The sequence below is a fragment of the Aythya marila genome (assembly GCF_965140915.1).
Source record: "Aythya marila genome assembly, chromosome: W".
Classification (NCBI taxonomy): domain Eukaryota; kingdom Metazoa; phylum Chordata; class Aves; order Anseriformes; family Anatidae; genus Aythya; species Aythya marila.
Window position 1 is genome coordinate 16,332,216 of NC_139081.1, and position 27,869 is coordinate 16,360,084.

The 27,869-nt window shown below is 40.8% G+C and overlaps 1 protein-coding gene across 3 annotated transcripts in view; it reads right to left on the reverse strand.

Moving 5' to 3' along the window:
* The window catches only part of LOC309889409 (nipped-B-like protein), a 192,859-nt gene that overhangs the window by 91,591 nt on the left and 73,399 nt on the right, over positions 1–27,869 (reverse strand). For 2 of the 3 annotated variants that reach the window (XM_082782224.1, XM_082782225.1), the window contains exons 1-6: positions 27,099–27,293; positions 25,591–25,756; positions 24,386–24,516; positions 10,361–10,463; positions 9,296–9,447; positions 8,125–8,285 (exon numbers count right to left, since the gene is read on the reverse strand). In XM_082782224.1, the coding sequence (XP_082638350.1) occupies positions 8,125–8,285; positions 9,296–9,447; positions 10,361–10,463; positions 24,386–24,516; positions 25,591–25,756; positions 27,099–27,162 (777 nt within the window). In that variant the 5' untranslated portion in view covers positions 27,163–27,293. Of the gene's footprint in view, positions 1–8,124; positions 8,286–9,295; positions 9,448–10,360; positions 10,464–24,385; positions 24,517–25,590; positions 25,757–27,098; positions 27,294–27,869 lie in introns of those variants that run through there. The other variant, XM_082782223.1, reaches the window with a different exon arrangement.

Consider the following 27,869-nt stretch of genomic DNA (forward strand, 5'->3'; position numbering starts at 1 on the left):
TTTCATTAGATTAACAAAACAGACTAACTAGGTAGATAAACTTCCATGTACACATGCCATTCTTATTGTAGCTGATAACTTGTCAGAAGTGCTCATTTACTTTTTCCTAGTTCAGACCTTCATCAAGTGGTGAAACATAAGCACAAACTTATATTTGAAGAAAGCTCTGAATTTTCCCAATGAATGGTCCTTAAACTGAGTGTATGTGCAGTAAGCTTCAAAGGTATATTTACTGATTTTGTATATATCACATATGGCAAATACCCAATATCCTGTAACTACTCACAATTTTTATGCGATAAATTCCTAGTACTAAGACTAAAGAATAATTAAAGCTTTTAAGTTTTAGGATTTAATAATCCGCATTCATAGCTGTATCTGCACAAAAGGTCATTCTGCTTCTGAAAAGGAGGAAACATCATGATTAAACTTATTATCTATACATAAATTTTCATTCATCTGAATACTTCAAACTGTTTTCTGCATGATAGCAACTAAAATCAGCTTTACAAAGTATAATTACAAATAAAATATATGTAACATTCTTCAGAAAGGAAACGCACTAAAGTGCGAGTTTATATCATTTACTAGAGTCACAGAATATGCTGAGTTGGAAGGGATCACAGAATCACAGAATGGGCGGGGTTAGAAGGAACCTCTGAAGATTATCTACTCTGACCCCCCTGCTGAGCAGAATCACCTAGAGCACATTGAGCAGGATGGCATCCAGGTGGGTTTTGAATATCACCAGAGAAGGAGACTCCACAACCTCTTTGGGTAACTTGTTCCAGTGCTCTGTCACCCTCACAGTAAAGAAGTGCCCCCTCATATTCAATTGGAAGCTCCTGTGCTTCAGTTTGTGCCCGTTCCCTCTCATCCTGTCGCTGGGCACAACTGAAAAGAGACCGGCTCCATCCTCTCAACACCCTCCCCTCTGATATTTATATACATTAATGAGATCTCCCCTCAGTCTTCTCTTTTCCAGGCTAAACAGACACAGTTTTGTCTTGTACAAAAGGTGCTCCAGTTCTCTAATCATCTCCGTATACCCTCCTCTGAACTCACTCCAGTAGTTCCATGTCCCTCTTGTACTAGGGACCCCAGAACTGGACACAATACTCCAGGTGTGGCTTCACCAGGGCTGAGTAGACGGGGAAGATCAACACCCTTGGCCTGCTGGCAACACTCTTCCAAAAGCACCCCAGGATACCACTGGTCTTCTTGGCCACTAGGGCACACTGCTGACTCGTGGTCAGCCTGCTGTCCACCAGGACTCTCAGGTCTCTCTCTGTAGAGCTGCTCTCCAGCAGGTCACCCCCCAGCCTGTACTGGTGCTTGGAGTTATTCCTCCCTAGGTGCAGGACCCTGCACTTGTCCAACTCCTGATTCCACACAAGGCAACCTAAGAGTTAAACCATATATCTAAAAGCATTGTCCAAATGCTTCTTGAACACCAAAATGTTTGGAGCTGTGACCCTGGGGAACCTGTTCCAGTGCCTGATCACCCTCTCAGTAAAGAGCTTTTTCTTAATATCCAGTCTGAACTTCCCTTAGCTTTATTAAGCCATCCCCTTGCATCCTATCACCAGTCAGCGGAGAGATCAGCACCTCCCTCTCTGCTCCCCCTCTTGAGGAAGTGATCACCCTTCAATCTCTCTCTAAGCTGAACAAACCAAGTATCCTCAGCCACTCCTCATATGTCACACTCTCTAGTCCTTTCATCATCTTTGTTGCCCTCCTTTGGAGGCATTCTAATAGTTTTATATCATCATTATATTGTGGAGCCCAAAACTGCACACAGTACTTGAGGTGAGGCCACGCCAATGCTGAGCATAGTGGGACAATCACTTCTTTTGACTGGTTAGTTATACTGTGTTTAATGCACCCCAGGGAAATGGTTGGCCCTTTTGGACATCAGGGCACATTGTTGACTCCTATTGAGCTTACCATCAACCAAAACCACCAGATCCCTTTTTGCAGGGCTGCACTCCAGCCACTAGTCCCCCAGTACATACGTATGTACATCCAGAATTACATTGTCCCAAGTGCAGAATCCAGCATTTGCCCTTGTTAAATTTCATATGGTTGGCAATTGCCCAGTGCTCTAATCTATCAAGATCTCTCTGCAAGGCCTCTCTATGCTCAAGGGAATGGATGACTCCTCCCAATGGATGACTCCTCCCAATCATCCACAAACTTACTTAGTGTGCACTCAACTCCTGTGTCCAGGTTATTGATAAAAACATTGAATAGAACTGGCCCCAAAATTGAGCCCTGGGGAACACCACTTACTGACTGGCCACCAGCCTGATGTTATCCCATTTACTACAACTCTCAGAGTCCAACCCTTCTGCCAATTGTTCACTCATTGTACTGTATATAATGTCTAGTTGTATGCTAGATGCTTTATCCAGAAGGATATTATGAGAAACAGTATTGAAAGCTTTGCTAAAATAAATTTAAAAAAAAAAACACCCCACATCCACTGCTTTCCCTTTGTCCACTAGGTGGGTAACCTTGTCATCAGGTCTTGTCCCAGGACCCGTCATTGATGCTAAAGACAGAAGCAAAGAATATATGAAATGTCCCTGCTTTATCTTCAGCCCTATTTGTGAGGTGACCAACCAATGGACCAATGTTATCTCTGGTCTTCCTTTTGCTGTTAGCATACTTTAAAAAGCCTTTTTGTTTTGTTAACTACCACAGTACTGGCCAGCTTCAGCTCCAATTGAGCTTTGGCTGTATACGTTTTCTCTCTACAATGGTGAACAGCATCTCTATATTCCTCCTGTGTAGCTTGACCTTGCTTCCAAAATCCATACACTTTTCACCTAAGTTCCTGAAGGAGATATCTGTTTAGCCAAGTTGGCCTTCTGCCCCATTTGCTTGACTTCCAACACATTGGAATTGACTGCTCCTGCACTCTTAAAAAATGGCTTGTAAAAAGTGACCAGCATTGATGAACCACAATGCTTCAAAAGCAGATTTCCAGAGGACCTTACTAACCAGTTTCTTGAACGGTCTGAAGTCTGCTTTCCCAAAATCAAGGGTAGTAGCTTTGCTGACAGTTTTTCTCATATCACCAAAGATTTTAAACTCAACTATTTCATGATTGCTGTGGCCATGATAGCCACCAATCACCACTTCATCCACAAGACTGCCTCTGTTTACAAACCACATATCTAGGAGGGCACCTTTCCTAGTTGACTCCCTTAGTACCTGTATCAAAACAATATCTTCGGTGTGCTTCAGGAATGTTTGTGTCTGCTGTACGACAGTCCCAGTTAACATCTAGGAAGTTGAAGTCACCCATAAGGACAAGGGCAACTGATCTAGAGATTTCCCTTAATTCCTTATAGAATACTATGTTCAGTATCATCATCCTGGCTGGGTGATCTATAGCAGACACACATCATCATCTGCTTTATTAGCTTTTCTCCTAAATGTTTACCCAGAGGCTCTCAAACACATCATCCCCAACTGCAAGCACTGTACAGTCCAACTTCTCCTTTACATACAGCACTACCCTTCTGCCTCACCTGCCCTGTCCACCTCTCCTGAAGAGCCATCTTCATGGAGATGAATATCATGAATAACCATCATCACAATGTCATGAATAACCATCATCACTTATCGTGAATAACCATTCATTACAGCACTCCAGTCATAGGACTCTTCCAACCAAGTCTCACTTATGCTAATGATGTCTTAGCTCTGGGACTAAGACAGCACATTGTCCCACAAACACTGTCATGCCATCCCATAGCTTATTGCTAGTAAGCTTGATTTTACCTCTTTTCACCCTTTAAACCTAGTTTAAAGCTCTTTCAAATCAGCCCCACTAACTTGTGAGCAAAAATACTTCTCCCCCTTTGAGAAAGTGAATCCTGTCAGGCTCCAGCAAGCCTGGTATTGCATAGGCCATTCAAAACCCAAAATTCTGCTGGTGACGTCAGCCTTGGAGCCAGGTATCAATAAGCTGGGTCCACCTGTTTCTTTCAATATCATTCCTTACAACTGGAAGGATAGATGAGAATACTACCTACGCTCCTGATTCCTTCACCAATCTTCCACGGCCCTGAAGTCTCTTTTGATTGCCCTTGAGTTCTCATTGTGACTTTGTCGCTACCCAGATGGAAAAGCAAGAGTAGATAATAATCTGATGGCCATACCAGGCTAGGAAGTTTCCTGGTAACATCCTTAATGTGAGCCCAAGGGAGTCAGCAAACTTCCCTAAAAGGTGGGTCTGGTTGGCAGATCGGGTCCTCTGGTCCCCTCAGAAGGTAGTCACCTACAGCAATAACCCACCATATTTTCTTTACGGAGGTGGTCATGATGCAGGGGATAAGATGACCTGACCTCAGTGACTTTTCTTGCATAGATGCATCATCATCCACATCATCATGTCCCCTTCCTTCCAATTCCAGAACCTCATAATTTGTTGTGTTAAGGGCAAGGAAAGGGAAGGCAAAGTAGACAAGTAGGAGCTTCTCCCACTGCCCTGAGCAGAGACTTGTTTCCATTCACCTCTATCCCTCAAGTCAATGCCTCCTGCCTGGTGGAGAGAAATTACAGGATACCCCTTGTCATCTGTTATGCCTAATTGACATTTCTGTTCCACTGAGGGCAGAGTATGAATCTACCAGTCAATCTCCTGGAGCCCAGCCACCAAGCTCAGCAGTTCTGCCTGGGCACACCTCTCACAGGTGTTCTTGCTACTGCCTCAGACACCAGTAGAAACCTTGGGCACATCCTGCAGCTGGAGACTTGGATGGCTGCATGCTCCCTTGGGAATTCTGTCTGGGTAACTGCATTGGCCCCTGTGGGTGTAAATACCACAGAGGACATAGCTTTCTGTTGAGTGGTTGCCACTGTTTGAGCTCCCCAGGGAGGGATTATGACCAGTGGACCAGTGAAGAAACCTCCTCAGATACCTACCAGGTACCTTGCAAGCCTTGCACTGCTCTCAGCACATGGCAACTGCTGGTATGTGCTTCATGTGGTTTGAACTGGCACAGCAGGTGCAACTGGCACTGCCCAACTCTCACCTGCCCCTCCTGTGAGATCTGCTGCTTGCCAGTCAGTCCCTCTCCACACACAGCCTGCGGGTGTCAAGGCCCAAAACCCCCCTTCAGGAACCACCACCCTGAATACATCACAAACCTTGTGTACTTCTCAGCAGGTGGCAGCTGCTGAGAGGCTTACTGCTTTTTAAATTGAGTGCTTCTCCAATTAAACTGAACAATGAATGCATGTTTCACATTTTCATAGCCTGTCAGTTCTGAATGAGTTTCATTTCTAGGTTCTCAAGAACTAGGACGCGGCTGCACTGCTTGAATAACAAAATTAGTGTTGAACATTTTTTAATATCGTGAAATGTAAACACTGAAATAAATAATCCTAATATTAAACTTTTCCAAAAACCTTGGCTTAACAAAACCAAGATTCTCTTGATAGTGTACCTTTACTATAGCTGGGGTATATATATATATATATATTTAATGTCAAGAACAGCTTTCTGTTTTCAAGAATTTGCATTGCTGAAACAAAAACTGAGAAAAAACATCTGATAATTATGTATTATGATAGATTTCTTCATTACAAAACTTTTGTTTAAGATACTACTTCATAGCTAATAATTTTAATCATCATAATTCTATAATTTAAAATAAAATAAAACAAAAAAAAACAAAATTAATGACGCTCTTGGAGTTCTACAGTATTAATGCTGGTAAGAGATTTTGATGAGGTTTTGTAACTACTGTTATGCCTACTGTTGTAGGCATCATCATGACCAGACTGTTCAAAGAGCTAGTCAAAAAAAAACAACTTAAATTTAAGTGCTCTCCCCTTAAGAGTTGTTAAGAGATTGCGTCAAGCTTGTAAAGAATAACTACCATAAAGCTTCATACATAGGATGGGATTCTCATTAAGATGAAAATATAGCCACACAGCCTAAGCCCCAGAAGGAAAAGGCAGGGCCTGGGAGAATGATAAGCTGCCCGCTGTAGGAGAAGATTGTGTTTGAGACCGTCTAAGGAACCTGAAGGTGCACAAGTCCATGGGACCTAATGAGGTGCATCTGCAGGTCTTGAGGGAACTGGTGGATGAAGTTGCAAAGCCACTATCCATCATATTTGAGAAGTCGTGGCAGTCCGGCAAAGTTCCCACTAACTGGAGGAGAAGAAACATAACCCCCATTTTTAAAAAGGGAGAAAAAGGAAGACCCCGGGAACTACAGGCCAGTCCGTCTCACCTCTGTGCCTGGCAAGATCATGGAGCAGATCCTCCTGGAAACTATGCTAAGGCAGATGGAAAATAAGGAGGTGATTGGTGACAGCCAATATGGCTTCACTAAGGGCAGATTGTGCCTGACAAATCTGGTGGCCTTCTACGATGGGGTTACAGCATTGGTGGATAGGGGAAGAGCAACTGACATCATCTACCTGGATTTGTGCAAAGCATTTGACCCTGTTCCCAATGATATCCTTGTCTCTGAATTGGAGAGACATGGATTTGACGTATGGACCGCTTGGTGGGTAAGGAATTGGCTGGATGGTTGCACTCAAAGAGTTGGGATCCATGGCTCAATGTCCACAGGTGGAGACCAGTGACAAGTGGTGTTCCTCAGGGATCAGTACTGGGACCGTCGCTGATTAACATCTTTTTTAATGACATGGCCAGTGAGATTGAGTGCACCCTCAGGAAGTTTGCAGATGACACCAAGCTCTGTGGTGCGGTTGACACACTGGTGGGAAGGGATGCCATCCAGAGGGACCTGGACAGGCTTGAGAGGTGGGCCTGCGTGAACCTCATGAAGTTCAGCAAGTCCAAGTGCAATGCCCTGCACCTGGGCCAGGGCAATCCCAAGCACAAATACAGGCTGGGTGGAGAATGCATTGAGAGCAGCCCTGAGGAGAAGGACCTGGGAATGTTGGTTGATGAGAAGCTCGACATGAGACTGCAATGTGCACTTGCAGCCCAGAAAGCCAACTGTATCCCAGGCTGCATCAAAAGAAGCATGGTCAGCAGGTCAAGGGAAGTGACTGTCCCCCTCTATTCTGCTCTTGTGAGACCCCACCTGGAGTGCTGCATTCAGCTCTGGGGCCCCCAGCACAAAAAGGATGTGGGCATATTAGAATGAGTCCAGAGGAGGGCCACGAAGATGATCAGAGGGCCGGAGCACCTCTCCTATGAAGAAAGGCTGAGGGAGCTGGGGTTGTTCAGTCTGGAGAAGAGAAGGCTCCAGGGAGACCTCATTGTGGCCTTTTAAAAGGGGGCCTACAGGAAAGCTGGGGAAGGAATCTTTGTCAGGGAATATAGTGATGGGACACGGAGGAATGGCTTTAAACTAGAAAAGGGTTGATTTAGATTAGACATTAGGAAGACATTCTTTACTGTGAGGGAGGTGAGGCATTGGAACAGGTTGCCCAGAGAAGTTGTGGATGCTCCATCCCTGGAGGTGTTTACAGCCAGGTTGGATGGGGCTTTGAGCAACCAGGTCTAGTGGGAGGTGTCCCTGCCCATGGCAGGGTGGTTGGAAAAAAAACAAAAACAAACAGAAAAACAAAAACAAACAAACAAAAACAAACAAAAGCTTCGAAAGAAGCATTTCTGCCACTAAGGGAAAATTTCTTTAAAAAAAATAAAATAAAAAAAACAGCCCATAAAGCACATACAAATCAGAAAGAAAAAATGTCTATATGGAAAAAATGTCTATATGAACATCATAATACTACCCAATACGTTATTCAAATATGTCAGGTCTAATCAAGAATTGCAGGGATCTGCAACTAGACAAACTAACTATACACCTATTTAGAATCCAGTATTGTCTGCATCAATATATTGAGGAAATAAGTATAGCGACACTATCATTTCTTTAAAATAAAGTTATGAGTAAGATTTTTTACTTTTCATAATTTCAACACAATGTTATAAACTGTTCCAAAGGAGAGAGATCTTCTAGAAAAAATAAAACCTCACATGTTCAAGTTGCACAGTACATCTGAAACTTAATTATATTTTCAGTGGTTTTATATATCAACAACATAGTAAAGTATCTGACTTTTAAGGCAGCTAAACACAAATTTGACTTATAATAAATTGATATAGGTTACGTACATCACTACTTAGTCTGTGCACCATCTGTAGGTAGTCTTCATTTGAGCTATGTCTAGAATTATCAGCATGATGATTAGCTGAATTTCCAGACAACTGACTTGAAATTTTATTTTCATGGAGATTCCTCATCCCAGCTGTGACAATGGGACTGGACACTGAAGCTGAAATACAAAAAATAATTATACTGATATATACAGACACTCGTTAACTCTGTTAAGGTTCCACAGAAAGCATCATAATAATGGATAATAGTGAGTTAGATACAAAAGGTCTGGAATCTGAACAAAAATCCTTTTTTCTTGATTGAATCCTTCTGCTACAAATACTTTGAATAAAATCAGGTATCTAAGATATAATTTTCAAGAGGATTCAAAAATCCAAATTCCACATACAAGCTAGCCAAGCTATCTCCGCATCTATCCTAATTACTGTTAGTATCATTTTCTTACAGATTATAGAAAACGATTTTCTTTTACATAATTTTTATTCACTCCCTTCAGTATATGAAGCTTTCAAGGCATTCATGAGACATGCAACATTGCATACAGAACAGCTATATACATATTCAAGCACACTGCTAAACTTTAAAACAGATTATTTAGAAGAATCCAATGAGAATTCTACTTACCAACAAAAAATGCCTAGATACTTTAACAGTGTTCACATTGTTTAAGATTGTATTTAGAAAAGGGAAAAAGAAAGAAATCCATTCATTCTGAAGGTCATCTTTGCTAGTTACTGCATAACTTGAGTCTAATTGTAGCCAACTTAGCATTAGTCTAGTCTACACTACAAAGGTTTGGTAAGGCTAAATAAGATGGCAGCAAAACTTAGTTACATTGGCAAAAATAATGTTTTTGCCAATAGAGATAAATGATGGCCATAGCTATCAAATAAAAGTGTTTCGGTTTGTTTTGATATTTCTGTTGTCATATATACATTATAATTATGTAAAATAGGTGTACATAGGGGAGCAATGTCAAATGAAGATGTTTTACTTTTGTTTATTTGTTTGTTTAATATATTATTACTCTGTACAGTTAGGTAAACAAAGCTTACCAAAAAAAAAAAAAGCATGTGACTCCTTCGAAGAAATCAAGAGCCATGAAACATGCACATGAAGGCAAAGCTGACATGAGATAAGAGAATATAACAAATATCACAGACTTACCTTGCTGCAACTGAGGATGTGGTGTGTAACTCGGAGGATGTGAATATGGCATGTACCCTGCAGGGCTTTGAGGTGCATATGGACTAGGCACTGGACTGTTCTGTTGTGCCAAAAATCTGTTACTGGAACTTGTCTGTGGTGGCACAAACCGGCTAAAAATAAAATTTTAAAAGTTTTCAGAAGTTGTAAAAGCAAATTTAGACAATTTTATTATTCCTTTTGAAATACTGTACCTCTAGAACATTATAACTTCTGGGAAAGACATGAAATTCCAAAGCAATCAAGAAACCCCTTCAAAAGCAATATTTAAAGCTAACAATGTCTTCCCAACTTTAATTCCTACTTAAAAGCCACAGCTTAGGAACTGTATTAGTAAAACTAAAGAAGAGAATAGAAAGTGTTCATAAAGTAACTGGGTTGAAACTGCATGCAGATATCTTTCTTCTAATCCAGAGTACTTTATTATATCAATAAAGACCTAGATTATAGGTACACCCTATTTGCTAACATTCAAAGCTTGAAAAAGAATTAGAAAGTTGAAGAGTAAGCTGCTGGCCAAACTACTAGGCCTATCCTCCTATAGATGGCCTTTTGTCTACTGTTAAAACAGTACTCCATGCTTTAACAAGCCTTTCTCATCCTCCTGTCACGCTGGCACTGCTATACATGCCAGAACACCTCTTCTCTCCTATCCTCCTGCCACCACTGTCAGCCTCTGCAACAGAGAGAGAACAACTGGAGGGGTGGGAGGAGGCAGGGAGATTCTTTACGCAGGAAAGAAAATCTGCCAAAATCATGGAAGGGAGAGAGAGTCGGGAATCATGACTAGTCCTTATAGTACAAAGACTAATTCACTGTCAAAAAATGAATAAGCACTATATTTGTGTTTTGTTTTGTTTTTTTTTCCAGCTGCAGAAACTCACCCTGCTGTCAGACAAATGCAAGATTTATCTTAACACTGATCTTACTTCCACTCACATACTTGCAGCAAGAATTGACTGTCACTGTAGGAAGCATGTAAAGTTCACTGCCCACTCTCTACCCCCATTTAAAACATAGCATTACCTGGAAGGGCTATGTGAGATAGTGGTTTGTTGATAATTGGAAGATGCAGGACTACCACGCATGGAATTCTGAGAAATATTAAACTGCGATGACATCATCATCCCTATTAAAAAGAAGACAGCAACATTAGCTTACACACATTTCCTTTTTAATCAAAAAAGTCTCTCATTTCAGGAATGATTACATACAAAGAGATTAGCAACTTTGTGGGTAGATGATGTTAATGTCTATAACTATTTAAGATGTTAATGTCTGTAACATTTAAAAGATTGATTCTATGTAAGATGTCTGTTTTACACCATGATATGGAAAAGCACTCCCTGAAGTTTTGAAATTTCCTTCCTCTTAACTTCTTTAAACTTCCCAAGTCAAAACCTGTTAGTAAATAGAAACATCTTATAGCAGGACATATACTCACACCCCAGACTAGTGCGTACAGTACTGATTGTGCCAATGATTAAAAGATTCGGGAACTTTACAACAAAACAGAAGCACACAGAAAACTTATCTCCCGTTTTTTGAGCAAGTATAGCTAACAATCATCTCATGCAGAGTGGTGCAAGATACTCTTGCACAGAGGTATGTGACAAGGGAACTACTGTACACAGGTACAAATCACAGACACGCATTTGCAAGTCGTCCCCTGGACATTTCCTGTACAGAGGTTTTCTGCTAGAAGTTCCCTGAGTGCTCACTGCACGCTGGTTCATGTGTTGCAGACACTCTAACCAGAGCATAGGATACTAGTTACAAAATTTTTGTCAAACAGCTAACTCCTAACATACAGAAACATACAGAAAGCTGACAGAACATGCCCATATTAAAACTACACAAATGCCATGTAATTTTATATAAAATATATAGATGAGGTTTCATTTTATGCTTAAGCAGAGATCATACTTTTAAAATACTTTTAAAACATATTTGTTTTCTTCTCCCTAAATTTAAAACACGTTTTGAACAACAGACGTGGTAGGTTTTGGTTTAAAAGTGTTTTTTAATTGTTATTGATTTTTTAAATAAGCAATTTAAATGAAAAAAAAAATCTACAGTTTATTCTGTGGCAGACAACTGTCACTCCTCTATCTCTATTGGGGGCTGAGGCAGAGAAAGAAGAGGGAGGTGGCATGGGAGGGGGGGGGCAAAAAAGAGATAACAGCAACAAAAACAAAAACAAAAAAAAGCATCTCCAAAGTTTCAAGACAAATAATGAAGTAATGAAGCAATGAGGAAAATGAGGAAGGCATATAAATAAGGCACAAAAAATTAGTCTAAAAAGGAGCTGAAATTAGACTGTGGCCATTAACACTAAAATATCTTGTATGTTTTTTACACTGTTGTCCTATCACTAAGCAACAGATTTACGATTCTACTTGTGTATTTCCATATATTAATATTTAAGAATTTCTTTTAACTGCAACTTTAATTTTGAATGCTTAGTTCTGAGAAAACATCATCCAAGTAATAAATATTCCTATAATAAGTTACCTTAGCATATATATATATATATATATATATATTATTTTTTTTTGCTTGGAGAAAAGCAATACACATAAGTCCATCTTAGCATTCCTACTAAACGCCAAAGATTGTACTACATAAACATGCATCTCAAGATCACAGAAAGGGTCTGTGATCTATGACTAAACAGTATTATAGCATCATGCATGTTTAAACTAGGACTGCTGACCTACTGGTGATTTTTCAGTTATACAGACACTCTTATTGGAAGTGTACATCTGCAATGTTTATCCCTTTAACAGGAACAGGTACACTTGCATTCTTGTATTCTTTTCTTGAAAAAATTTCTAAGTAATTGACACCTTTGGAAAGATGCATACAATTCTAATAAATAAAAAAAAGCACAAGTGTGAGTTGTGGTAAATAGCTTTAAGTGAATTTTAAGTCCTTCCTGAAATGTAAGCTATGCTATGAACAATAAGTCTTGGCAAAACATTGTTTTAGCTTACCTTCCAACACATATATCCTGAAAGACAGCACTGAAGTGTTGAGAAGGAAAAAGGGGAAAGGAAACCAAAGCAAACAAACACATGTCCACATACTACGTCATTCTTGTATTATACACATAATCACAGAATGGTTACTGCTAGAAGGGACCCTCTGGACGTTATCTGGTTCATCCTCCTGCACAAGCAGGGACACCCAGAGGTGGTTACCCAGGACCACATCCAGGCAGCTTTTGAACATCTCTAAGAAGGGAGACTCCACAACCTCTCTAGGCAACCTATTCCAGTGCTCTATCACCTGCAAAGTAAAGAAGCGCTTCCTGAAGTTCAGACAGAACCTCTTGTGTTCCAGTTTGTGTCCACTGCCTCTTCTCCTGTCATCAGGCACCAATGAAAAGAACCTGGCTCTGTCCTCTTTGCATCCTCACTTCAGGTATTTATAAACATTGATGAGATTTCCCCCCTGAGCCTCCTTTTCTCCAGGCTGAACAGTCCCAACTCTCTCATCCTCTCCTCATAAGAGAGGTGCTCCAGTACCTTCATAATCTTGGTGGCCCTACATTGGGCTCTTTCCAGTATGTCAATGTCTCTCTTGTACTGGTGGACCCAGAACTGGACACAGTACTCCAAGTGCAGCCTCACCAACGCTGAGTAGAGGGGAAGGATTACCTATCTTGACCTACAGGTGATACAGGTGTCAGAAGGACATATGGTTCTCTCCCTGACAGAATAATAGAACCAAATCTGAGATGTTTTATGAACAGATAGGCCAAACCTTTACTATGTTTAGTTAGATAGAAGGAAGTTTAGAAACTTTGTATCTGTGGTGCTACTTTACTCACCAATTAGTCAGCATTATCTGTAAGACCATACAGAACTGTATCTCGGGAAGGGGGAGGAGGCAAGATGAACCAGGCCTGGAGGATGTGTCTAAAAAGATTAGGTGAGGAAATTGTGGTATGCATATGTCCTTGGATGTGTAAATGACTTAGCTTAGTATGACTATTAATGATCACCAGAAGACCCCAAAAGACTACCAGTAGAAACAAATGTGCATGCATCAGGGATGTTTACATATTTTAATGAGCTACAGGAAATAGTGTGAATATGTTATAATTATTCCTTGGAAAACCCAATGAATATGTATGTGTTGACTGTATATAACCCCAGTAGCTTGAACAATTTGGCACGCACACTAGGTAGAGCGATCCCCTGTGCGTCCAGCGCCCCAATTAAAGAATGCCTGATTTCTAAAACTCCAAATTGAGTCTTAGAGAGTTTCTTTGAATGACTTTTAACACTGGCAATCAATACTTTGCCTAATTAAGCCAAAAATACCATTAGCCTTCTTAGTGGCAAGGGCACATTGCTGACTCATGGTCAGCCTGCTGTCCACCAGGACTCCTAGGTCCTTCTCCACAGAGCTGCTTTCCAGCTGGGTGGCCCCCAGCATGTACTGGTGCCTGGGGTTGTTCCTCCCCAGTTGCAGGACTCTGCACTTCTCCTAGTTCAACTTCATGAGATTCTTGTCAGCCTACCTTTCCAGCCCATCAAGGTCTCACTGGATGGCTGTGCAGCCTTCTGGTATGTCAGCCATTCCCCCCAGTTTTGTGTCTTCCACAAATTTACTGAGGGTGCACTCTACGCCATTGTCCAGATTCTTAGTGAAAATGTTACAAAAGGACTGGACCCAATATTGATCACTGTGGTAAGGTAGTCCATGTGTTACTGACCTCCAACTAGACTTTGCACTGTAGGCTTAAGCTGAAGAAAACAAGGAAACCTTGAAGAAAACAGGGAGACTGGTAGCCTTGAGCTAGCAGAAAGAAAGGGAGATAAGGGATGAAAACAAGGAGAAAAACATCTGCAGGAAGATTCCAGACTGACCTATGGTAACCTCTTTCTCATTAAGGGTCATTAACATTACAAATCACACCCATCAAAATGTTAATATATGGAAATGTATGATTTGGTGTTATGTCCATGCCCCCGCCCTTGTCTGTAATACCTATGCTCAATAGAGATAAGTTAGGCAAGCTAAGACAGCCAATCAAAAGATCAAAAGTAGCCAGAGAGATAGTTTCCCAAGTTTGCTGTGTATAAATAATGGTGATTCAAGCCAGAGGTGTGCTTGCTTTGCAAAAGCTCAATGAGCACCTGAGAGTTATATAATTAATTAAAAGACCTTCATGTGGATTCCAACTCTGTATGCTTATTGGCAGGTCACGAACCTATGGATAACAGTTTTGGTGACCCATTTGGGACCCTAAATTAGCCTTGTCTGCTCCAACTTGTTGGCATCAGTGTCAGAGGGGAGAATGCCAGAGACCAAGCGCGTACTCATGATTTTATCAGGGTCCGGCATCAACCCTCCAAAAATCTGGGGCCAGTGAGTGGCACAATGGCGCAACACTCTGAGGAATCCACCAAACGTCTGGTGATAAAGGGGAAGTCACTGGACTGCTGAGTACAATTTATATGTTCATATGGGTATTCAGAGAGCAGAGTGTCAGCCTCACACAGAGATGCTGTGTTTTAGCGAGAAGGAAAGATGGTCCCGTGAGCTACCTGACCCAATTGAAGGGTTAAAGTTAAAGCCGAGAGTGATCAGCTGTCAAATGGAAAATAGGAAGCAGTCAGTCCAGAATCTCCCCTTCCTCCCCCCTTGGATGCATCCTCAAAAAATGGTCTAAATTTGGTGGTGAATATAGGACAAAGGGTAAAATGAGGCAATACTGTAATCAGGAGCGGACTCAGTATAAGCTGGAGAACAATGACCAGAAATTGGATCCTTTAATTATGATACCATATATTGCAATTGATGTTATTTTGCCATGGGGAAGGAAAATGAGACACTGTGATGCATGTTAGTGCTTTCATGTCATTGTATCGGGACCTGACAACTCAGACAGAGTATGGATTACGGGAAGACTGTATTATGCTATGTGCTGAAAAGAAAGGGAAGGAAAAGAATGATAAACCCTCTAAAATTTATCTGAGTCTAGAACAAGAAGAGGTTCAGTTACTGGCACCCTCAACAACACTGCTGTATAATTGAGGTTTCCCCTATTTCTGAGGCTTCTGTGGGGACACCAGAGGCTTCTCCCGGGGATTGGATTTATGAGGTTTCTGCTGGAACATCAGAGATCTCTCCTGAAGCTCAGGCTGCAGAGGTTTCTGCAGGGACGTCTCAGACCTCTCCTGAGACCAGGATGATTCTAATTTTAGCCCAATAGCACTTTGCACCTAACAGAAGATGGGGCCAGTTATCCAGGCTCCACTAAGGCAGGCAGTGGGACCAGAGGAAGAAACCTTTTTTGTTCATGTTCCATTTACAACATCAGATTTGTTAAACTGGAGACACCCTGTTGGACCTTATAGGGATAACTCAGCAGCAATGCATCAGTTGTTAGAAACTATTATGATTTCCCATAACCCTAACTGAGGGGATATGCAAGCCCTATTGAACGCCTTGACTGCAGAGGAAAGGAGAATGGTTTTAGAAAAAGCTCAGGCAGAAACAAAGAAGAGGTACCCAAGAGAGGAGGTAGAGGAATTAGTACTAATTAAGAAAGATCCTAAGTAGAACCCAAATACTAGCAGGGGTCAGCAATTAATAAAAAAAAATATTGGCAATTAATCCTTTATGGGATTTAAAACGGGGTACCAATACCAAAAAAAAATCTCTAAATTATATGAGGTCTGCCAGGGCCCAGATGAGAGCCTGTCTGTTTGTGGTGGTTTTACTCAGGTGGGCAGCTAAGCTCCACCACAACTGCTCTCTCACTCCCCCTCTCCTCAAAGAGGAAGGGGGAGAAAATACAACACAGAGAACTTGAGGTTTGAGATGAGAAGGGTTTAATTAAAGGGAAAGGGAATGGGGAGAAAAAGAAACCACAGAAACAGTAAGTCTGCACGGAAGCACAGAGAGAAGGGAAAAAATTATTCTCTACTTCCCATCAACGAGCGATGTTCGGCCATGTCCTGGGAAACAGGGCCTTAAAATGTGTAGTGGTTGTTCAGGAGGAACAGCCCCCTCCCCCACGAGAGCCCCCTTTTATTACTGAGTCTGACATCAGGTGTTATGGGATATCCCTTTGGTTGGTTTAGGTCAGCTGCCCTGGAGATGTCCCCTCCCCATCACTTGCCCACCCCCAGCCTGCTGGCTCTTGGGGGCTTGGAAGGAGTCCTGATGCTGTGCCAGCACTACGCAGCAATAGACACAACACTGGAGTGATATCAGTGCTGTTCCAGCTACGAGTGCAAAGCACAGCACTTTGTGGGCTACTGAAGGGAAAAGGTGACTCCAGCTCAGACAGACCCAACACACTGTTTTTTTTTTGAACACCTTCATCAAATGGCCAGAAAGTGGATGGATTTAGACCGCGATGAGGAGGTGAAGAGTAGACTTTGCCATGTCGTTTATGGGGCAGTCTGCCCTAGACATTAGAAAAAAAATGCAAAAGATAGATGGGGACAGGGGATTGTCAATCTCACAGCTGTTTAGAAGTAACAGATTGCAAAGGATCCTTAAGTAAAAGCACAAGTCTCAATTGTTAGAGCAACTGGCAAATGGACTTTAATATCCTTTTTGCAACCTACAGATTGGGAGATTGGAGGGGAGGTTTCGACACACTGATTTTTATATATGCCTGAATGCCCTCTCTCTTTGTTGGGAAGAGATTTGCTGGGCAAACTACATGCACAGGTAACCTTCTCTACAAACGAGATAACAGTTAAAATTCTATCTGAAAATGCATGGAAGGCCCAAATTTGTTTATTGACAGAACCAAAGGCAGAGGAAAGGCAACAGAAACCTGAAGAGGTGTTGAATGCAGTGACTCCTTTTGCATGAGCAGGAAAACAGCCTGGGATAACAAAAAAATGCACTTCCAGTTTGGACTGAGCTAAAACCAGGAGCTATACCTATACAAGTGCCACAATATCCAATTAGCCTTACAGCAAGGAGGGGGGTGGAGCCTCTGATAGACAATTTCCTGTCTTATGGACTAATCCATGAATGCCAATTTAGTTTCAACACCCCAATACTGACAGTAAAAAAAAAAAAAAAAAAAGCAGTTAATGTAAGTTTGTGCAATATTTCACAGAATCACAGTGTCACAGAGTTATAGGGGTTGGAAGGGACCTCAAGAAATCATCAGGTCCAACCCCCCTGCCAAAGCAGGTTCCCTAGAGCAGGTTGTCCAGGTAGGTGTCCAGACAGGCCTTGAATATCTCCAGAGAAGGAGACTCCACAACCTCCCTGGGCAGCCTGTTCCAGTGCTCCGTCACCCTCACCGTGAAGAAGTTCTTTTGCATGTTGGTGCGGAACTTCCTCTGATCCATTTTTTGGCCATTGCCCCTTGTCCTGTCCCCACAAACCACTGAAAAGAGGTTGGCCAAATCCCTCTGTCTCCCACACCTCAGGTATTTATACACATTGATGAGATTCCCTCTCAGTCTTCTCCAGGCTAAACAGACCCAGGTCTCTCAGCCTTTCCTCATAGGGAAGATGCTCCAGGCCCCGTATTATCATTGTGGCCCTCCGCTGGACACTTTCCAGGAGATGCCTGTCTTTTTTGTAGCTGGGATCCAGAACTGGACACAGAACTCCAGGATTTGTGTGCGTTGATCCCCACTCAGACACTCCCGAACCACCCCCTCGTCAACCAGGGGGGAGGTCTCCATTTCCCAGACTCTTTCTCCTCCCTCCAGGAGTCCCAAGGGGGGAGTCCCTTAAGCAAAGACCGAAGCAAAGAAGGCATTCGGTATCTCCGCTTTCTCAGCGTCCCCCGTTACCAGGACAACCCCCTCATTCATCAGGGGACCCACATTATCTCTAGTCTTCCTTTTACTGTTTACATACTTTAAACAAACAAACAAACAAACAAACAAAAACACTTCTTATCATCCTTTATTTCCTTTTCCAGCTTCATCTCCAGGTGGGCTTTAGCCTTCCTCGTCACATCCCTGCAGGCCCTGACAACACTCCTATACTCCTCCCAAGAGGACAGGCCCTTTTTCCACATTTCATAGACCTTCCTCTTCCTTCTGATCTTATCGATGAGCTCCTTGCTCATCCACACAGGTTTCCTGCCCCCCTTCCCCAATTTCCTACAATTTCCTACTCTTAAGGATGCAGTGATCCTGAGCTTGGAAGGAGTGCTGTTTAAATGTTGCCCAGCTCTCACAAGCACCCTTGCCTTCTAGCAATCTAGCCCATGAGATACCCCCAAGTAGGTCCCGGAAGAGGTCGAAGTTGTCTCTTCGAAAGTCCAGGGTAGCAATCCTACCTTTTGCCTTACTTCCACCAAATTCCATCTTGAACTCCAAGATATCTACCAAATTACACCTTAGAGAAAGTTTTGCAAAAATCAACAACTTGTAAAAGAAGGAAAGGGGGGAATTGTGGAAACAAAAATGTTGTTTTTGCATGAGAATTGGTAACATAAGCACAGGAAGTACCAGGTATACTATGTATGCTGTTTCGTGGGAATGCACAGTATAAAGATAAGCTGCTTCCTGGATTTGCATAACAGGGGGGGGGGGAGAAAACAAGTACTAGATTGATATTGATATTCAACAGAAAAGCATTGATTAGGATGTATGTGGCCAGGTGTAAGAAAGAGTGTTTTTGTGTTTTTTTGCAAAGAGATGTTAGGTTGTTTAGTAGGTTGTTTAGGAGGAAGGAATGTGGTGTTGAGATATTCTTTCAATGATAAGAAAGCTTACCAGACAACCTTGTAAAATGCAAACAATAACCAGACTCCTTAGTGCAATTAGGCGAAAATCACGGTGTCAAGTCAAGTCAGATAAGGGAAGAAACATTACCACCTCACAGAGTAAAAAAAAAGTCATGAGAAACTTGAAAAATAACAGGCTGGCAACTGAAAGCCATGTATTGTCTGTGAAGCATCAGATAGGTTGTGAACCTGGACTACCCAGTCAATGGGGAAACAGGGGAGGGTCCCGGTCGTCAAGAGATAAAGTATATAAACTGTGCTTTAAACTAGTAGGCGCGCTCCTGCTTGCGGGATGCCCACCATTGCAGTTGCGAATAAAAATGCTACTTCACCGAGATCCTCGCCTGAGACTGTTATTGGCTACAGAGTGTTTCTCACATCTACATAGCACCTCAGCACAAAAAAGCTAAATTAATTGCCTTGACTAGGGCCTTGGAATTAGCAGAAGGGAAGACACTTAATGTCTATACAGACTCTAAATATGCCTTTGGAGTTTTGCACACCCATGGAGCCATCTGGAAAGAGCGAGGATTACTGACAACAGCTGGAGGACCAATCAAGCATGGTCCAGAAATTTTTTACAGTTGTTGCAGGCAGTGCAAGGCTCAAAACTGTAGCAGTAATGCACTGTAAGGCCCACCACAATGGTGATCACAACATAATAGAGAACAGGAAAGCTGACTTAGCAGCCAAAGAAGCAGCTAGAAGAGCACCAGAAGACCTACAAGGCATGTTAGTCCCCCGTACAAAGGCTTCACTCAATCCACCAGAATATTCCACTAAAGAGATCCAACTAGCAGAAAACCAGAAAGTAAATGAATTAGTGACAGAAGGTAGTCAAATGCATGTTAGAGGGGAAGGCTGGGTAAGGCAATATTTGCTGTCTTTGACATGTTGTCCTCTCTACATAGAGATGTACAGGAGCAATTACCAATTCCACTGGATGTTCCGGTACATCTATTCTGACCTGGACATCAGGTGCTGATCTGAATGTGGAAAGACTAGCCTCTAAACATTGCATCTCTGGTGCTACCTTACTCAATAATTAGTCAGCCTTATGTGTAAAACCACACAGAATTGTATCCCAGGAAAGGGTAAGGGGGCAAGATAACCCTGGAGTGTGTCCAGAGAAGGGCTACAAAGCTGGTGAAGGATCTGGAACACAAGTCCTATGAGGAGCATCTGAGGGACCTGGGGTTGTTGAGTCTGGAGAAGAGGAGGCTCAGGGGAGACCTTATTGCTCTCTACAACTACCTGAAAGAAAGTTGTGGGGAGCTGAGGGTCGGCTTCTTCTTGCAGATAAGCAGTGATAGGAATAGAGGGAATGGCCTCACGTTGTGCCAGGGGAGGTTTAGGTGTATATTAGGAGAAATTAGGAGAAATAGGACATTTTTTTCTCAGAAAGTATATTCAGGCATTGCAAGGGGTTGCCTAGGGGGGTGGTGGAGTCACCATCTCTGGGGGTGTTTAAGGAAAGGTTGAATGTGGTTCTTAGGGACACGGTTTAGTGGGTGATACTGGTGGTAGGGGGGTGGATGGACCAGATAATCTTGGAGGTCTTTTCCAAACTTAATGATTCTATGAATCTATTATCCTATGAACCCAGGCCTGGAGGATGTGTCTGAAAAGAATAGGTGTGGTACTCATGGTATGCATGGGCCCTTAGATACAAAAATGACTAAGCTTAGTATGCATGCCTAAATTGAAACAATAAGGTAAGAAAGAGATGGCCTGAGCACATGCAAGAACTGGGTTCAACCAGTGAACACAGTGAGGAAGACTAGTGTCAGGAACATTTTCATATTTGAATGAGTTACTGGAATAATATTAATATGTTAACTGTTTATTGGAAATATAATGAATAAGTACGTTTTGATTGTATATAACCCCTGTAGCTTGAACAATTCGGCATGCACACTAGGTGGAGCGATCCCCTGTGCATCCAGTGCCACAATTAAAGAATGCCTGCTTTCTAAAACTCCAAACTGAGTCTTAAGAGTTTCTTTTATGGTAACAATATAACTTGAAAGGCCAATGGTAAACATTTCTGCAACACTAGAAATCATAAGAAATGACACTACCGATGCTCTTGGTCGAATACAAACAGAAATAGAACAAGTATTCCAAATCGCCTTAGAAAACTGTCTTGCCTTAGATGGGCTATTCACAGCCCAGGGAAATGTTTGTGCTGTGAAAAACTGCAGCTGCTGAGTCATAGAATCATAGAATACCCTTAGTTGAAAGGGACCCATAAGGATCATCAAGTCCAACTCCTAAAGTCTATTAAATCTATGTCTCCTAAGAGTCTATGTAAATGAGAAAAAGCAAATTCAAACAAGTATTAAACAAGTCTAGCCTATCCAAATCCTCCTGCAGAGCCTTCCTACCCTTGAAATCACACCCATCAAAATGCTAATGTATGGAAATGAGGGATTTGGTGTCCTCTCCGCACACCCCTCCCCTTGTCTGTAATGCCCATGCTCAATAGAGATGTTAGGCAAGCTAAGACAGCCAATCTGCCAATCAAAAGTAGCCAGAGAGATAGTTTCACAAATTTGCTGTGCATAAATAATAGTGATTCAAGCCAGAGGTGTGCTTGCTTTGCAAAAGATTGCTAAGCACCTGACTCTGCAGAGTCATATAATTAAATACCTTCATGTGGATTCCGACTCTGTGCTTATTGGCAAGGCACAACAGGCACAAACCAATGGATAACAGCACCACTGACCACCCTCTGGGTCTGGTTGTTCTGCTGGTTTCCAGTCCACCTCACTGTCTGCTCATCCAGCCCATACTTCAACAGCTTCTCTATAAGGATCTTATGGAGGATAGCATCAAAGGCCTTCAAGGAGTCCAAGAAAACAATATCCACTGGTTCCCCCTCATCTGTCAGGCTGGTGATTTCATTATAGAAGCTTATCAGGTTGGTCAGGCATGACTTCCCCTTGTTGAATCCATGCTGACTACTCCTGATTTTCTTGCCCTTCATTGTGCCTGAAAATGATTTCCAGGATGAGTTTGTTACATATGGAGTGGTAATTCGTGTCGGGAAAATAGTTGATATTAATAAAGAAGGGGGAGATGTGGGAGTGCCACATCTGGGGTTTCCACATGTGGGGTTGGAAAGCCCCATGGTTGAGATAACATTAGACTCTTAATGACGAGGCCATCAGGAATATAAAAGAGTTCAGAGGAAACAAAGAAGGGTGATTCAGGAGACTCCATGCAGTTTCCTGTTTCTTGTTCTCCAGCCATTAAGGCATGGAAGTTTCTGGGTGTTTGCTGTTGTTGTTACATTCAAAGTTGTTTGACCAATGAAAAGTTGTTTTGAAAAGAACTGCTGTGGAGAGAAGGGTATAAGAGGGGAGCCTGCCCTCAAGATTAAAAAAAAAAAAAAAAAAAAAAAAAAGGCAACGCGATGTGATGAAGTTATGCCATCAATAAAGAAGCAGAAAGAAGGAATGAAAAAGAACAGGCTAGCAGAACGGAGACCAGGACGGGAACAGGCACATTGATTGCCTCATGAAGATAGGTTCGGCCAAACTCAGCAAACTGCTCAGAGAAGCTCGTACAGAAAGTCACTGGAAATGGGCGCACCAGAGCTGGGAAGAAGCTCAAGCTGAGAGAAGAGGACCCACGCACACAACTGCCCCTCGCTGGTAAGCAGTTGCACATTATGGGGAATCATACGTCCTTAGAAACAGACTGTCCTGGTAACCTTACAGCTTATTCTCCTTCTTAACAATTGGACAGTTTATGAGCCTGAAACATGGGACCAAATTGAGGTCAAGGTGTGGGACTCTGCAACTAAAAATGACAAGGTTGCAGTGGGATTGCTCGGCACCTGGCGAGCAGTCTCTGAGGCCTTAAAGAGCCATGTGGAACCACAATCACAAACGTGTGGCTTGCCAGACAGTGAGGGAGCTGCGGGCTCCTTTACTGATCCGACTGCTACGCCATTGGCCCCTCTGCTGCTACAGCCATGGAAGGCTTTTGCTGTTACGCCCCCTGCTGACCTGGATGTGCCTTTTGACCCAGGCCCTATTGGCCTTGAAAAGGAGATGGATATGCTTTTCTTCGATCCGGGAAGAACGGGATACATAAGGCCTGAAGACTGAGTTGCTTGACAACTTAAAGTGAGACATATTGTTCAAAAGGAATGGAAAATGGAGACTGTTAAGTCATGGAACTTAAAGGATTGTTTGTTACCTTTTCTGATTGCACATATGTACAGGCGTACTCGAGTTTAGTATGTAAAAGTAATGTTCTGTATAGTTCGAATGTTCGATGTTCGTGTGTGCGTGTTGGTAGAGCATAGACTCCCTGCGCACCCAGCGCTGTTTACTTGCCTTTTATAAATATTCCTTTTATAAATATTACTAAATTCAGATTGAGTTGAGACTTCATTTATAACATTAAAATAACATCAATTATTCTTTTAAGTTTCATGTTGAATTATTTTTAATTCTGCACCAATACCTTCCTTCAAGCATAGGTCAAAGCACATTTACTGAAGATATTGTTTTATTTCATTAAGGGTTACTCTTAAACTATTGAAACAAGCTACAAAAGTGTTTCCCCCTCTGAATCACAGTATTATCAAAATTTAGAAAAAAAAAAGCTTTTTCTTCTTTCTTTCAAAATCCTCTGCTGGAACAAATAATTCCAAAAACTATGTCTCACTTTTTGGCAAAAAAATATTTTACTCTACAAAACTGGTGTGAAACTCTGATTCAAGCATATGTTCTTTGTGGTACCACTGCAAACTGGCAGGACAGTTACAACTCTTCCCACAGCTGGAAAAATTATATTCTGCTATGGCTGCCACCAAACACAGAATCTGGAGATTGTTATTAGAGCTTAAATTTCACAGTTAACTTCTAAATATTTAGCACTGCCCTTAACTTTTTCATTCGGGAAAAATTCTGCATTCTTTCAAGGGACATTACATGTTCTGTCCTAAGCAAGTTGCTCTTTTCAAATATTATATGGGTTTTTACTCACTAGGTCTAGGTGAATGAACTTAATTATATATTTTTAAAAATAAAATTCAATCAATCCTCCTGGAAAATAAACTTCTGTAGGGAAATTAAACATTTTTTTTAAAAACAAAAATGCTCAGAGAAATTAATGGAATGTTTATTTTAATACACACTCTTAGAAGATGTCAAGATACATAGCTTTGTATCACTATCAGACACAAGGTAAGGCATAAACATCACAGATGTAGTCCATATATATTTGTTGTTAGCATCAGTCCCCTAAACTTACAGAATAACGTAAAACACAAACAATAAATAATTGAAAATCCTTACCGCTTTGTACCCCATATCTGTTTTGCATGCTTTTCTCCCTGAAAACATTAGGATTCCTTGCCAGAATAGCCTGCAGCAAGACCGGTATATCTCCTTCTGGATCATCACTGCCAAGGTTATCTTTCAATTCTCTGCAGTTGTGGAAGTAAACAAATAAAGAAACAAATGTATTTTCAAATTGTAAGAAACAATGTTCAAGTTAAAAAGAAAGAAAAAAAAAGAAATAAAACAATTTACTGCTAAAATAAAGAGAAAAAAAAAGTATGCAAAGCACTGTTCCCTACCTCTATTTTTCCCCTCTCTTCTTTAAGGAATGGAAGGAAAATTTCCTACCAGTCCTCAAAATTATTCTCTGTTATTAAGCACATATATATCCACGGCTGTCAGATTCTGGCTATTATATAAGTTCCTTATACCCACTTTTGATCTTCTCCATAGAAGAACAACACTTGTATAGCATCAAGAAAGCATTGTAGGATTAAAAATAAGATATCCATGAATGTATAATATTCAGGTGACATATTTTATTATAAAAAGGGAAATTGGCATGTCATTGACATCACAGGATTCCCTCTGAACTATCAAAAATGTAATGGATTTTCTATAAATGCATGCGTGCTTTCATCTATTGTTTGTTTTGAGGACTTTTTAAAAGCTACTTCCATTTGATCAAAGCAATTTATTGGAATATGTAGGAAAAAGTGCTGTCAACATAAGACAATTCAAAGGACATCATACAAAAATGAACAAAACAAAATATATATTAAACAAAAAGAGGATACTTGCTGATTCAATTCTTTAATATTAAAGTTCAATACCTAATCAGAATTGACATGGGTCTTACATGGGTCTCACCAAAAAGTTTCTTTTCGTATAATGCTGGATATATAGTTTGTCTATAGGTATTATTAAACAAACTGGAACACAAATAGGTGTTGTACAATCAACATCGCGATGTTTGCACTTGTAACTTGAACAAACATTAGCTCTATTTAAAAAAACAAAACAGAAAAACCACAGTTATGCTTAAGTGTTACTTGACTGAAATAATTGGCTCTTATACACTGATAATCTGCTACAAGACTAACAAACAACCTGCACATTCAGATTTTCAGATTCGCACAAACATCCCTCTCAATCCATTTCATTTTAATCTCAAGGAATAAGGACAGTGATGTGATATAGCTGAAGTTCAAAATACATACATGTGATCTGTTGACACCTGATTGAGACTGTGGACGAGCTGTGAAACTAAATTTTCATCCCTGCAAGCCAGAAGGCAGTTCACCTCTTCAGCTATCCGTCCATTGAAGAGTAGGCTTTTTGTTGTTGTAGCAGGTAAAGGTGATGGAAGAGGCAGCTGGTTCAAAACTGTTATCAGAAGACAGAAAGAAGTTCAGAATCATTTCTCAGAACACAATCATACAAAGATGGGCAGCCTTCTTACTCTCACATGATTAAGAAAAAACAAAAACAAAAACAAAAGACAACTACATTTGAAATATAGGGAAAATTTCTGGATTTTTTTTTTAAACACATACAGAGGCTACACTGCTTTAAACAAAACAATGTATTCAAGTCCACTAATTATATTATTATTGTAAATATTTAAATGTGTTAAGGCAAGTTATATGGATAAAAAAACCACTTTTAAACATTCCAAAACATAAAGTTATTTAAAATGTTAAGACAGTTTTCTCTTGGAATTGAAAGCACTGATAATGGGAAGGAAGGGAATGTAAAACCCCTGTAGCTGCATGCAGTAGTCTAAGTGCATTGAGCATAATTTTCTACTCTGATCTTCAAGTTTCCACTTTGTATGGTCAGGGTAGATGGGAAAACAAAACAAAATAATTAATTCAAGCCACTAATTACATTCTCAGATTGTTCCTCTTGTATTGTATTCATTTCTATGCAAGTCATCTTCTCAATAAAAGGCTAGTGGTTTTGATTGGTATGATAATTACAATGTTAATTCACTCAGAATACCTATTCACAAATCAAAGAATCATAAAATGGCTTGGGTTGGAAGGGACCTCAAAGATCATCTAGTTCCAACCCTCCTGCCATAGGCAAGGATGTCACCCACTAGATCAGGTTGCCCAGAGCCTCATCTAACCTGGTCTTGAACACCTCCAGGAATGGGGCACCCACAACCTCTCTGGGAACCTGTTCCACTGCCTCACCACCCTCTGAGGGAAGAATTTCCTCCTAACCTCTAATCTAGATCTCCTCTCTTTTAGTTTAAAACCATTCCCCCTCGTCCTGTCATTATCTGATTGAGCAAAGAGCTGCTCTCCATCTTTTTTATAAATCCTTTATGTACTTTACTCTTGGTAAAAACATTTAATTGCTTAATTAAAAACATCCATAACAATATTTCAATCAGATTATAAATGAGCATACTATACTTACAGAGGGCATTCTTAGGTCTACATGCATAAGAAGGAAGTATATAAAATAAGAAGTCTTGACCAGATGATTGGCAGGGTTATATAGACAAGAGAAGTATAAGCCAGAAGAGGCCAAAAAGTTATCTATACAGATAAATCACTTTCATGGGTCCAAGAAAACAAGATGACTGACTTCCCAGGCTGATTACAGCTCCAAGATAAAGGTTTTAACTAAACCATTAGAAATAGCTTCAGGAAAGAAAAAAAAAAAAAAAAGTAGAAAGCAACATAACAAAGATCAAAAGAAGAAGAGTACTTACGGTCTGTAAGACTAGCAATGCCTGCAAGAGTAGTGATGGGAACATGAGGCATATCCCCATTCATCCTGAAGTTCTGGGATGGTAGTGCCTTCACAGATATTTTAGTTCAGGTGCCAGCTATCATTACTTCCCATCTCCCAAGCACTATAAAGAACAAAAACAAATGACAACATTGTCTATTTAAAAGATTTTTAAATTCAGTAATATAAATGATAAATGAAATGCAGGACATAACCTCAGCTGCATACTAAGTACATTTTGTCAAGAGTAAGTAGAACAATGTAGAATTTAAATATCAAATGGCATTAAGAAATCAAAAGGCAAACTTCTGGTCTAAGAAGCAGAGTCCTTAATCAAAAATGATGCAAGATAAGGCAAACAAGAAATTTTCTTGGGTTATACAGTACTAAACCAATAGTCAGTGTCTGGATATTAAAGGTACAAAGACAATTAAAACAAGTTAATGAATTTTATACCTTATTTTGAAAGAAAAAATAAAAACTAAAAAATTGGTAGCAGAACTTCTGTTGATTCATACTGCTGTGGAGAGCACTTAATCCATAACCAGTTTAAGTAATTAGCTACGTTCACCTGCCAAGTTTGGAGAAGGAAGTATTTTTCATACAAGAGGTGGCTAGCAAAAATAAAAGGAATAATATACAGATGTAAAAATCAAGGAAACAATGTGACAAATACAAAATCTTCATGTATTTTAAAATAAGTATCTATTTCAAAATTAATCTGAAGATCTCTATTTAATATTAAACACTC